The following is a 13,671-nucleotide window of genomic DNA, read 5'->3' as shown; positions in this document are numbered from 1 at the left end:
CCAGTGCATCTGCATGTGCTTTCTATCATGTATGTCACTAAAGCTACTTAGAGCAAGAAAACTCTGAATTCTGAGATACTAGCTTACAAAGGTGTGAAGAAGTAGGTGATTGCTGATGAGGATGAGACAGAGAATCGTGTCCTGAAGAAAGGGAAAGAYGTTATTGTACATTTTAGAGTATGAAGCTCTATTTCTTGTTTTGCTACATGGGGCATGGTTCTTGCAATGCACGTGTCCTGGTTCACTTGCCCAACTGTTATGTTCATCTGCAGTAYGGCCCGTTTGTTACAATATTCTCAGTATACGTGGGTCCGAGTGAAGACTGATTGCTGTTAGCAAAGTCTTTACCTTCCTCAAAAACAAGAAAGGAAAAGGTAGCTAAAGTAACAAGTACAAAGAAAACGGGCTTTTTTCAAGGAGTACGTAGTTTAAAAAATTGGGATTGATGAAGTGGCTGGTTMGGAGCCAGGTCTTAGAAACTGAGTGGCTTCCAAAGAACAGAAGAATCTAAGGCTACTGCTAAAATTTGGCATCAAAGGATGCCTGACTCTATACTTAAACCATTCTGCAATGGTTTTAGGTATAGGAGGCTGAAATTTTTTGTGTCCATGAAAATTATGGACTCACCAGACTATCTTGGGCCAAATGTAGTCAAAGCAGAAGTCAAAGAGAAGCCTCTCCCACACATATTTGTCAATAAACCTCAACCATGACCTGCAGTACTCTTGGTATTTCAGTCTGGTGGTGTTTGTGTAAACACTATCAATCATACATAAATTCTGTCATGTTTTTTTGTCATCTGGATAAATATCTTTCAGAGTTAGGTTGAGTCCACCAAACTCKTTTCCTCTGAGATTTTGTCTAGACTTATGAAGCCTTACAACTGTAGTTCATTCCTATGCTACTAAATGCCACACTGTGGTTTGCTTGAACCTTTCTCCTTCTCATAAATCAGTGGCTCCAATTCTCTTTCTTTATCAWGTATAAACCAGGAAACGGTTAGGCAGAGACTGTTCCTCAGAAAACTAAACTAAATCCGTGTTATTTAAAAACTTTCTGAGGGCAAGGACTGTCTTTTTGTTTAGAGCTATGACTGACCAGCACAGTAACAGGATCTTTGTTCGTGTTGGATTAGTCCTGCTGCAATAAAAATAACAATAAGCCTTTGGATGCTTTGGCAGCAACTGTCTAATTCTTTGGTCTTCCCTTTGACTGTAGTCTGGCTAATTTTCCATTTGTACTTCCTCATCTGTATGACAGTAGCCAAGGGAGCTGACAGTTTTTCAAGTCTTAGTATCAGATTTTTTTTTTCAGAGTCTTGCAGGTGACTTGAACTGGTGGTTTTGCTCCCCATCACCAGAAAGATTGCTCAGGAGAAARTATTTATTCCACTTGAAAATGGGAAACTTTAGAGCAGTCTGCAGAGCATCTCAGAAGCAAGTCCAGTAACAAATAAGGGCTGTCTAGAAGCAGCTACTAAATTAGCACCAGTCAGAGAAGACTCAGTAGTTTTCAAAGGAACTTGCAAACTGGCTCATTTCTTTTAAAAGCATTGTAGAATAGAGATGAACTGAGATTGCGTTTGTCAGATTACATACAGGAAGCTACAAAGACTTCAAGATGCATCATCTAGTTTTCTGCATTCAAAAGACAAGGTTTTTTTAAAAAAAGCGGATGGCTCTGTTAGGTTACAACAAGATCCACTAGGTGCTAGAAGTGCAAAAGAAAACAGAAACACAGATTTGTTGCTGGTAAGGTTTTTTACTTTAGTACAATTAGCTTGAAAAAATGTCTGCATTAAAACACAGGTCTTCGGTAAATATATGTTCAACGATGCTTAAATTAAGATTGACACATCAGGCCGTGTACGATTTCCAGCCAAACATCTTGTTAAATACTTGCAGGACTTCCCATAGCGGATCTAACTGTAATCAAATAATTCAAACGTTTCTTTGGTGAGCACAATAGAAAGGCAGGGCTCGTGTTTACAAAGCGCTCGGTATGGAAATCCTGTATTAATTGAGGCAGACTTACTTCGCTTGGGACAGCATCCATGGAGTAACTCTTTAAGTACGAGGCCGCACGCTGTTGCCCGCTCCAGAGGAGCAGGGTCGAACAGTCGCGTGCGAAAAATAAACGAAGAAACGGCGCAAGAGAAGCGCAGCGCGGGCGGCGGGGCTGGTCCGTACTAAGGCAGGCAGCTCTGTGGAAACGCGTATATGGGTGATTTTCTCACGGTGGCTACAGAAGAAGGTGGTTTGTAAAAACGAGGCTGATCCCTGTGGAAGCTATCAAGTAAGGAATTGGTATCACACTCTGTTTCCGGGCTGACTAGCACAGGCAATGCCAGATGTTACTTGTTSTAGTATCGAGGACTTACATAAGCAGTGCTTTAAATAATTATCTTTTTAAGGCAGCAGCTGTATTTTCTGTGAGTAAACACTACATGCTTCCACCTAGCCTGGTGCGGGCTCAGGAGTTTTTATTGCTGACAGTAAAGCGCTTCTCGTTTCGCATAAAAGGTGTGTGAAAGTGAAAGATGTGTCGTTAGCACTCTGTGGTGTGGTTGTAGGTGACTAGAGCTGCCGTCCTTTGCGTTCCGGATTTTGCAGCGCCAGAAAATGCCAGAATCAAAGTGAGCCCTACACACGAGAGTCAAACAGATAATCACCATTTGCTTTCCTGTAAAGTSAGTTGGAAGTTATGTGTTGCTCCTACCTTCTACACAGTGAAATCTTTTTTCCCCCTTTCTATAGAATAATAATTCTGCTATAGTTTGAAAGGTAAGTTTACCGGTGTGTTAAATACCTGGCAAAAAAAGGTGTTTTAGAACATTTTTAGGTAAATGTAGGTCAACACAAAGGAATCATACAGTTGGAAATATTTTCCAGTGTTTATGTTCAGATGTTCAGACCTGTCTGGCTCCTCTCTATTTGCATGTGTTGGGGTTATAGGCAGTCCGGCTACATTCCACATTGATTTATATAAATATATTGCAGATTATTAACCTCCAGCCAAATACCAGCAAATTTCACTTTTCAGGGTGGTGTGTGACTTTCTGCAAAATTGACTTTACTATGTATAAGGCAACTATCTTCTGTATAATGCCCCAATAATAGAAATGTGCTGGGACATTTGCTGTTAAAGTCACTTTGTTCCCATAATCATTCAATTAATATTTGTTCGTATATAAAGTTTTTTTAGAAGCGATAGAGTGACATACACTCTCCATATTTTCTAGTTCCAGTTCTCAAATATTTTTTCCTGCACAGCCTGTATGCTTTGTTTTGGAAAATTTTGAAGAAAATTTAGCAAAGAACCTTGAAATACAGATTGTGAGCTAACCACTCTGATTTAARTTTGGGCTTTTTTTAATGTGAATAGGTTTAAAAAAGAAGTGTCACCATCTCTTTCAACTTCCCGGAAAGATGAACCCACTAACAAACTATTTCTGTAAAATTTAAATAGTCAGAATTAAGAACTGTTAACTGTAAATTWTGGGGAGCCCAATTTATATCCCATCAATACGAAAGAGATTTTTTTCCCTGGTGATTTTTAGAGCAGGATGATATTCTTAACTGGTATAAATTTTCCATTTGCTTTAACTGACTTGCTTTGGTTTACGGAGGATTTACTGAGGATGTGACCGTATCTGTGTGTGAGCGCCTGCTGCTCCCTCTTTCCTTCTGCTGTTGGTTGGCAGCATCGTAGAAAACACATACTGGTATTTCTGTAGTGCACTTGGAACAACAGTGGGGATTTTGAGACATGTAGTGAAGCTAGATTGTTACAACTGCAAAATCTGAGCAGTATTGTCAATGTCTTCAAATATGTCTAGAAAACAGATAATTTTCTTCAGTTTCGTTACAAAGAGTTTTATCCCACACTTCCCCATGGAACACCAATTAGACTAGTCCACTRAAGAAGTATTTTCAAAAAAAACCCCTTATTTATAAAACTGTCATCATTTTTCACGTTGTGATTAAATTCACACTGAAAAACTTCTTTAAGCAAAAAGGAATGTGCATGCATTAATTTTTAAAACATGGTCTCTAACAGGCAATCGTCTGTTCACATATGATATAGGAAATGCTCCTGAAAGTGGGACCAGAGCCCTGAAATATTAAATCTATAACATATCAAGTGAAACATAATACTCTCTTAAACTTTGATTGCAGTCTCCATAGACAGTTATGGCAATTGCTGCCTTCCCTTCTCTTGTGAAACATTTTGAGATTTAAGATAAGAAGTAAATATTCAATGCAAAGTATTTTCCTAGTCTGTTTTTCAGATGACCTATTTGAAAATTAATGACCCCCAAGGCTTTGTGCCTGAGCTGTTGGCTACACATCCTGCATATGAAGTGTTTAGTCCTAGGACTAAGAACAAAGATATTACTTGATAAGGTTATCAGAAATCTTGTACTGTCCACAAAGTGAATAAGCAGTTATTCGGAGTATGGGGATAATAACCACAGGTAATAAAACAACATAGCTGCTATGATGTTGAACAAAATAAGCACTACCTTCAGTGCTGCTTTTGAAGTGTTGTTGATGATATGTTCTTCAGTTTAACTATGTAGTCCTTTTTTTCAATAACTATATTTACATTTTTGTTAACTCCACTGTCACCTAATAAAAATAGCAATTGATTTGCTGCCTCACTTCAGAGAGGGAGGCAGTCTGATCTGTACCATTCTAAAACTAAGTGAATACATACGTTAGTGAAGTATGTGAGCAGGGGAAGAACTCTTCCTTCCACCCGTAAGACGTTTTCCTATTGTGATTTTGCAGAAGTGGGACTTGAGGAAGGATTGCGATGGTGATGGTTCCTGGTTTCACGATAGGAGTGAATGGGGGGGAAGCACAGAAGGAAGAACAGATGTTTGTGAAAAAGATAAAAAAGTGATTAAAGTCAGTATGGGAGATGAAGTGGAGAAGATAAGAGGAATCCTAACTGAAAAGAGAAAACATTAGAAAATAATCAAATAGGAATGTGACATTCTGAAGGGCTTTGCAAATGAGACCAATAAGCTTGAATTTGGTGTTCTTCAACAGGGTGAAATGATGAAGAAATTCTGATGAAAGAATGACAAAAAGTGATGAGGAAAGAAAGCTCTCTTAGCAGTGGCACCTTGTGCCTGAAGTTCTTTTCTGAAGTGTATCTTGACTCTTATAGCATAACTTACTTCTAGAAAATTGCAAGAGTGATCATCACAAAAATTGAGCATCTACCAAAGAGGATTTAACTCTAAAGAGGTGTAATAGTGAACAGGGAAGCTGTGTGGAAAGAAACTGAAGGTGCATATGAACACTCTGTATCTCTGTTTCTCAAAAATGTTACTTGTATTTGTCTTTCTGGGGCTGAGGGGGGAAAGGAGTACAGTTGATGAAGCAGAGAATAGGGATAAATATCAAATTATTTGCTATATTAACTCTAGTTGCTATGTCAAAAAATATTTTCCCTTCATGGTATTAGTTTTTTTCTTTGATCAGTTCATGAATTCTTAATACTTGAAAGAGGAATGTAACAGCATAGGTAGTCAATACTTATCTGATGAATCAAGAGCTCAAAGATTGCTCTACCTTGGGAAAGCTCTTTTTTGGCACTCTATACACTGTGAAAAATTTAAATCTACATGTATGTGCTGGAAAATATGGCTGTACTGGTGCCTGTTTACTTACCTCCTCTTTCCTTTTCCTCCTCTCAGATTGTTTGATGTGTGCACCGTGTCACGAACAGACAGAGAGACCAAGTTAACATTAGTGTTTGAACATGTGGATCAAGACTTGACTACTTATTTGGATAAAGTTCCAGAGCCTGGAGTACCTACTGAAACTATAAAGGTATTTAAGAGGAAAGGGTTTGGATATGATTTCAGAAAATATTAGATAGGAAGGACAAAGAAAAACAATCACGAGACCTTGCTCAGGCGAACTGCATTTTCCTTCTGCAGGATTCTGTCATATTAAAATTGAGTAGTGCCCTGCTTGCAACGTAGTGCGAAGATCTGTGTTCAGATGATGGATTCTCTGTGTGGAAATCTTGTACTTGTTTTCTTCTCTTTTAGAGAGACTGGTTTACTGCAGTCCTACAAATTTAGCATTGTGGATCATTAAGAATGATCTTCACTTGTGGCTGTAAGCAGATTACTCCATTACTGTTTAGTCCAGGGCTACTTGAGCCTTCCCTAGAAGGTGTCTGTTAGAGTGCTGGATATTGTTAGAATGGACAAGATAGACCACGGGGAAAATTGTAAATCCTCTGCTCATTCCCTTGCCTTTGTCTCTTGTTCTTTATTAAGTTTGTTCTTCTCCTTTGGCCATATRTGTTTTCACGGTGTCCCCAAGAGACTGCCTTCATTTCATGTCCCTCTGACCAGGAAGGTGCCTGTACTTGTCAAGAGCAGGAGATGTTCACCAGGGACGCGTGAGGAGGGGACTTGAGCTCGGTACCCACAGAGAAGGGGTCATGCTTCACTGACTGCAGCTGCCATGTGCCTGGGACAGCAGGGTGGGTTGCTGAGGAAGCTGGAAAAGCTCTCAGTACCTGGCAGGGTGATCATGAAGTTTTCCCATAACAGGTCATCTCATGCTCCGCATCTGCAAGGGAGGACCTTTTCCCAAGATAGGAAATGCTTGTATTGCTGGTACGAAAATAGGTTTTCCAAATCCCATTTTTCCTCTACTGGGAATTCTGTAGTGAAGTGCTACATCAGGGATCATAGCTTGAAAAGTTTGAGAAAATGTTCAAGCCTGGGAACAGAAATAGAGGTATTGATGTTCCTATGTTTTGGCCGTATCTATTTAACATTTCATTTGTTTTTCTTTCTTCATCATGAGAAATCATTTATGCTCTCAGGGAAGGATTATCTCGCATTTGTATAAGTACTTCTGGAGATTGTGTCATCTTAGTCTGGCAGGAATCCTGAGGGGGARAAGATAGGAAAAGAAAGCATGAAACCTATCTGAAATTTAGCTATTTTAACAGCTTTTGTTAACATCTTCAGATAGTGATGAATCTCTTTTCACTTGTATCAAAGACACAAATATATAACAGCAGTCTGTTCCAGCCACTGTATTTTTGTAAGCAACTTTAGTGCGTAAAATAAAATATTTTAAAAAAATGGATACAGCCTTTATTCAGTCACAGTAGAAGACTGGAACAACACACTTGCATCTGAAAGCCTCTTTTGTGATAATGCTTTTAGGGTTCTCCCTCCTTCTGGGGGGATCTGTATTTCCATGTAACTAACTTTATGTAATTAACATACCAAGCAGGTAATATACTGTGGACCTGAATAAACTGGCCTGAATGGGAGCTCATGCCCAAGCCGCTGAAGTATCTTCCTAGTTACATTTAGTTTAAAACCAACAGAATAGGTAAATATTGGACTAAAACTCTTCTGGTGATTTTCTGAAATCCTGTTCTAAATTTGCACTAGTAAACTGTACTGTACATGTGCAAACATGCATTTTGTGGAAACTATGTACTTGTGAAGAAAACTGCTGTCTTTATTTTTGAAAAAGCAGTATTCAGCATACACAGTTTACTAGTTCAACCCAGTCGATATATCTGATAATTCAGCACAATAAAAGAGCAAAATTTAGTAACACAAAAACAAGGAGTGGCAATTCTGTCCTTTTAGGGACAGTGCAACTGCATTTCACTGCAGCCAGGGAAATTAATGAGCGTAAAACTCAGCTTGTGATCTGTGCAGCTCTTTAAATGGGTGAGGAAAAATGTAACACTACTGTTTACTCAGTCGCCTCCGTTGATTTCAACATTTGCACAGTAGCTGACGTGCTATTCTGTGAATTCTGTTCAGCAGAGGAGAAAGGAGAGATTCAATTCACTTAAGTTGTACCTTGTTGCTTGATTGTTTGTGTGCCTTATCCTGAAAACACCCAGTTTATGCGGGTACTTTTTTGCTGACAGTCAGTTAGGGTTGATCACGTGAGAAGGGTTCTCAGGGCTTACTCCTGATGCATTTTGATACCTTTCTAATGATACTGTCTTTACCAGTATTCCTGGTAGACACTGAAGCAAAGTATAGTTCTGTTGGCTGCAGGGAAATATTGCCATTTTGCAGCAATTGACCATTTAACCCAGAGCACATACATCGGTCAATGACTAATCTGATTTTTTATAGTTTGGCTTTTGAGGCTAATAGGGATTTGTACTTCATTTATTTTCCAGTATTGCATACAATTTGTGTAGAGCATTTCCCCTCACCACTTGCACAGTACAAAACAACTGCCAGTATTGTAAGACCATCTGTTAAAGTTCTGTGCGTGTCAGCAATACGGAGGTACCGAATGAGCTGAGTAAGCTCTGGAGAGCTCGAAGCTGAAGGATCTAATATGCCTCTTTTGGCACCATGGTGTAAACTCAACAGTTGTTAGTGGAACTCGAATGACATAAAATTACTATGAGAGAAATATCGGCCCCGAAAGGTGTTTTCTATGTGAATTAACTGCCATCATTACATACCATTTTATTTGGGGATTCTGCTTTTGCTGGGTTGGGGAGTGTTCAGGGTTTTTAGATGTCAAGGAATRTAAGTGACAGCAGCACCATTTTAAGAATTTATCTTCATATTTAGCAAATAGCAGTCAGACTGTAGTAGTTCAGAGAAGGAAACTGTACCAATTASTTGCAGGCAGCTAAGGCTTTAGTCTTAATGCTGCTCAGCAAGGCCTTTCTTGTATCTAAAGCCTTGAGAATAAGCAAGGTACACTTTGGCCTGATCCACTCCAGAGGGTAATTTTGGAACATACCCGTCAGTGCCCATAAGATGACAGGAGAGAGGCATTTTCTCWGCGGTGTTGCCTGGTGGTTAGACTACTCACAGAGGATGTGAGACATTCCAGTCCCCTCCCTGTCTCYAGGCTCGTGAATGCAACACTATGGCCCATTTCTGTGGCTACAGCTCTGGCCAGCTAGTTATTCTGGAAGGAGGTACTTCAGATCTTCTTCACCAAAGCTCCTCCATTTTTCTACAATGGACTRTTCGCTGGGCTAGAGGGATGGAGAACATCCCTTGAAATCCTTATAGGCATGACACTTWCCTTGGAAAGAGAAGACCTATGTTCCAGTCCTTACTGTGGTTAATGTTGTCTTTGTAACTACTGGATTAGWGTCATGCTCTCTCTTGTTTGCTCTCTCTGTCATATCTGATTAATATTTATTCTACACAGGATGAATCAGAGTCAGCAGTGACAAATACTCCTTCTTTCCTCTCTAACCAACTTCTCCTCTCTTCTTTCCTTCCTGGGATACTCTTTAACTTTAGGGCAGTTTCTCTGGAAATGGAAGGTATGAGTTCAGTTTCCTTAAGACACAACTGTTAGTCATACCTGGGTCTTTGGTAATGTTAATGACATGAGCAGTTGAGCCTCCAAGAGACTTGGCTCATTTGGAACTTTTATTAGTTGACATAAGGGTAGTGGAAGTAGGAATGACAGGTCCCTGCCACAGAAAGTTTTTTTCTTTTTTTAAACAAAAATGGTTAATGGGACAGTAAAGCATTAAGATGTGTTAATTTGAGGGATTGAAACATGTTTAAGCTGGGTGATTGCATTTTGACACAATGCCTGTGAAGCTAGTATGTTTTTTTATCCTGAAGGAGTTCAGTAAGATATGGATATGGTTGTTGTAACCCTAACTACGTTTTTAATATGGAAATCATGTACATGCAAATGAGCTGACCAGTTAAGTTAGATATACCTAAGCTATTATAGTGTACGTAACCATATTTTGCTTTAAATAAATATGTGCATGAGATGGTTTGATACATAGAGCTGCAAATTAAGTGGGTTAGGAATGGTGCTTTGGAGATCCCTCTGGTCATCTTGTTTTGCCAAGCGAAGAGTCTGTAAGAAYGAGAGGGGATAACAAATTGCTAAGGTTCTTTAATTCTAGTAATGAACAAAGTTACTATGGCCAGTCAGTATCTTGGTAAATAAACTTGTGGCTTCCCATAATAGTTTTCTTTTGCTTGATAAGAATTTAACCTACCCGAGGCACACGGGCTGTGTAGGCTTTCCACCTGACAGTCGGCAGAGAAGGGAACTAAGCAAGGTTGCTGGTACACGGGATGCATGCGTTTTCTACCATGGGGCGCAGGAAGAGCGGGAACAGTCTCCGTCCTGGTCGGTAGTCTGCGAATCTTCATGGTGTTCCCCCAGTGTGGGAACAGGGTGTCCAGCTCACAGAGAGGACAAAGTTTAATATAAATCATTTTATCTGCTGTTTCCTGAGTCCTCACTCAAGTGCAGGATTTCTCTGGATATTATTTCTGTCTTTCCCCTTTGCATAGGGATCCCTAGATCTCTATCTGATTCAGGGATCCAGATTTTGCTACAACAGCRAACCTAATTTCCTGTTGTGAATTTACTTGATAGTAAGTGAAAGCTTGGAAGTGCCTAAAATACTACCCCAAGCCAGGTGCCACAAACTAAAGAAATATTCAATTGCAATTTTTCACCCCTGTGCACATCCTCTAACTTATGTTATGGGCTAGCAACCCARGCAGACTGGATGGCATCTTTGCATGACACTTAGAAAATTAATATGAAGATGTTGCTTCTCAGAAAGCAAAGCAGTGTTTGGTGTTAAAAGGTGAGTGAGTCATCAGCCATCTGCCACAGTTGTACCTACCCAGCCGATCACATTTGAGATGTGGAGCAGATGTCGCACAGTCGTGCAGTTCTGAAAACAAAGCGAGATATTCCAGGAAAACAAACCCCACAGTACAGGCCGTCTTCTGAGTGTTGCCATATTTAACAACAACAAGTGAAAAGCAGCTCCTTTAAGAGTAATTGTATTTAAAAAGAGCCTAATCAAATTAATAACTAAGCAGGATACTAAGAAAAGAGTTTTTAATAAAATTTTCCTGTCAAGCACTTTTGTCAGAAGGAAAGAAGGAAAACTTATTGAGGAATTTGGAGTCCGCAGTATAATGGATCAGATCCCCAGCTGCTCAAAAGAGGTGTAAATCCATTAACTCCAGTGAAATGGTTCCAGTTTACAGCTGCAAAAGATCTTGCTCTTTGTGCAGTGTTTTTGCAACAAATTTTTTTCTGAAGCCATATTATGAATTAAAAAGAGTTGTCATTATAAATGCTTGAAAAAGAAAATGTCCAAACTGCTCTGTCGTTGTGGGAGACCGCTGCACATCTTCCACTGTTTCCTCCGTTGTCCTGCTCCCAGCGGTCGCCCTGCTGCGAGGAGAAGCAGCGGGTGCTCTGCACGAGTGGCAGCTCCTGGGGGGACTAACCCTTAAAAAGAGGATCTTCTGCAGATGGTGGTGGCTCCCTCTGCCCGGGGTGGGGACCCTGCTCCCCCGCACCGCTGCCGCGTGCTGCGGGCGCAGCCGCCTCTCCTTCGCTGCGGTGGCGCGGGCAGTAACCCACGGGCTGGCCTTACCACACGGAGTCATGGCTTGGATGAAGAGACTGCTCAGCRCGGGGTGCTGCAAAATATAAGGTGTTAGCAGGACGCGGACACCCGAGGGTTAGCGCTAATAGACGCTGCTGTCCCCCGGCCGTCCCCGCGGCTGCCTTTCGCGCTGCCTGCCCGCTGTGGCTCCTGCAAAGTAGCCAGTTTTCTCTAGGTCTTGTGCTCTCTCATAAGGCACCTGCAGAGCTATTTCTTTAATTTTAATTTTTTTTATCATCAGTGCCTAGCCAATGACTTTAATGATGGTGGAGTTAAATATCACCAAATCCCTACCACTTCCAAATTGAAATGCAGACATTTTCAAACCGAGCAAAATATATTGTTCTTTTTTTGCAATGGTCAGGACTGTCCAGACCTCCTCTGCTTGCAAACTGAGAGCTCATAAAAATGTGAGGCACGCCAATAATTTTAAATCACTCTGTCCTGASTAGAGTAGTTTAAAGTCATTGGAGCGCTTCACATTTTTTTGTTGTTCCAGTTTGGAAAGCAGTCAAGCAACATTGTAGCATGATACGTGAAAGCAACCTGATTGAAATAATAATTTTAGTCGCTGGAATCTGTGACACTGAATTACAAATATCACTTCGAAAAAATGTCTATCAAAGACTTTCTAAATAGACATCTCAATCTACTTTTCTTTTATGGTCCAAATTCTCGTAGGCAGCAGCACAGTACCGTATGTCCCTAAGGGACACGTCCTCCCTTGAAGTCAGGAGGAAGCCAAGGGGCCTCTATTGTTTGCTATGGATGAAGGGCCAGAAATTGTCTTTATTCAGAAAGTCAAAGGGAATTAAGAAACTGAAGCAATTCTAATTGTGGTCAGGAATGGGGATTCTCTCCCTCTCTGGTGGAACAGAATTTATGATCCAGTCATTGCAAAATTGCAGAATTACAGACACTGGAAGTGAAATGTCACTGTCAGCTGAATTTCTGTTAATTCTGTGGAGCTGGACCTTGACATAAAGCAAGGGGAAAAAAAAAAGCTTACAAACTGTACTGTTCTGAATTCCCTTTAAATACCCTTGGATTAGTAGRCTTTTTGCTATTGAATTATTAGTAACAATATTATTATATTGATTAGTGCTCTTGGATTATTTGGAGTTGTCACTATTGGTATAGGGAACTATCAGTGTTGTAGCAATTGCTRTGTGAAATGCTTTGATGACACTGAATGTGAAAAACAGAACACATGGTGGGAATAATACTCAGGGAGATGTAAAAATGGAGCTAGACCATCCAGCCAAGCAGCAGAGACCTGATGCCTCACGGCTCAGTCAGGGAGCCAGAGGCAGTTCCTAGGAGCGGGCAGTGTTGGAGATGCTCTCCGTTGTGGTGGAGTGCTGGTGTAGAGGATGCTCTGCAAATAATCCTGCCTCAGTGATCGGCAGAAGCGTCGGTCATGTTTTCAGAGTCTGTCTTTCTCTTCATCAAAGATATGACAGTACTGTTAACACAATTAAAAGAAAGATGTTGCAGTTCACAGTGTGTGTGAAGCACAGGCGAGACAATAGACTAAACTGTTTGGATTTATCCGTGTTCTAAATTTTGCTTTTGTCCAGTAATCTGAAGGTCACACTGCAGCAGGTGTGAGACAGCGAGGAGATGTTCAAAGAGCCACTCTTGATTTTTAGAGGGGGTAGATAGAAAACGCTTTCTCAGTGGTGCTTTCTGCACTTGAGGGAAATCAAGTGTTTACGCATCTAGCTATACCTTACCCCAGAATAAGCAGGCAGAGATGGAGAAGAGGAAGTAARCTAACAGAACTTGAAAAGCAGCAGGTATTTGGGAAGCTTGACAAACGTATTTATTCTTACTGAGCTCCAGACTCTAAGAGTTGAACTCAGCGGATCTGGAAGAGAAGCATGGCTGCACRATACCCTTCCAGTCTCAACCAACCCAAATTATTGCAGCTCAGATTCTCTATACCAGGACAGTCCAAGACTAGTTATAATTATTCAATGGCAACTACACAGCAGTAGTTCAACGTAACAGTTCATAAGGTAGCCGTGGACAACCTAATGGCTAATTAGCCAGACAGTGGCTAACAGAAGATAATAGTAATCAAATACATTATTTGTTAAAAAAATATTTTCTGCAATCAACTCAAGAGAAGYTTAATGCACTTGCGATAGCTATATGCACTGTTTTTAGGCCAGTGAATAGGCAAGTTATTGTATCCCACAATAAAAAATAATTTGAAGTGTGTTA

General features: G+C 40.4%; 1 protein-coding gene across 2 annotated transcripts in view; it reads left to right on the top strand.

The window, feature by feature from the left end:
- CDK6 (cyclin dependent kinase 6) overlaps positions 1 to 13,671 on the top strand; it is a 135,236-nt gene that overhangs the window by 24,590 nt on the left and 96,975 nt on the right. For both annotated transcript variants that reach the window (XM_085310509.1, XM_085310508.1), the window contains one exon: positions 5,711 to 5,846. In XM_085310509.1, the coding sequence (XP_085166635.1) occupies positions 5,711 to 5,846 (136 nt within the window). The remainder of the gene's footprint in view (positions 1 to 5,710; positions 5,847 to 13,671) is intronic.

This window comes from Rhea americana, unplaced genomic scaffold, assembly GCF_003343005.1.
Source record: "Rhea americana isolate MKP2758 unplaced genomic scaffold, rheAme1 scaffold_32, whole genome shotgun sequence".
Classification (NCBI taxonomy): Eukaryota; Metazoa; Chordata; class Aves; order Rheiformes; family Rheidae; genus Rhea; species Rhea americana.
This window is presented reverse-complemented; position numbering and strand designations above follow the sequence as displayed.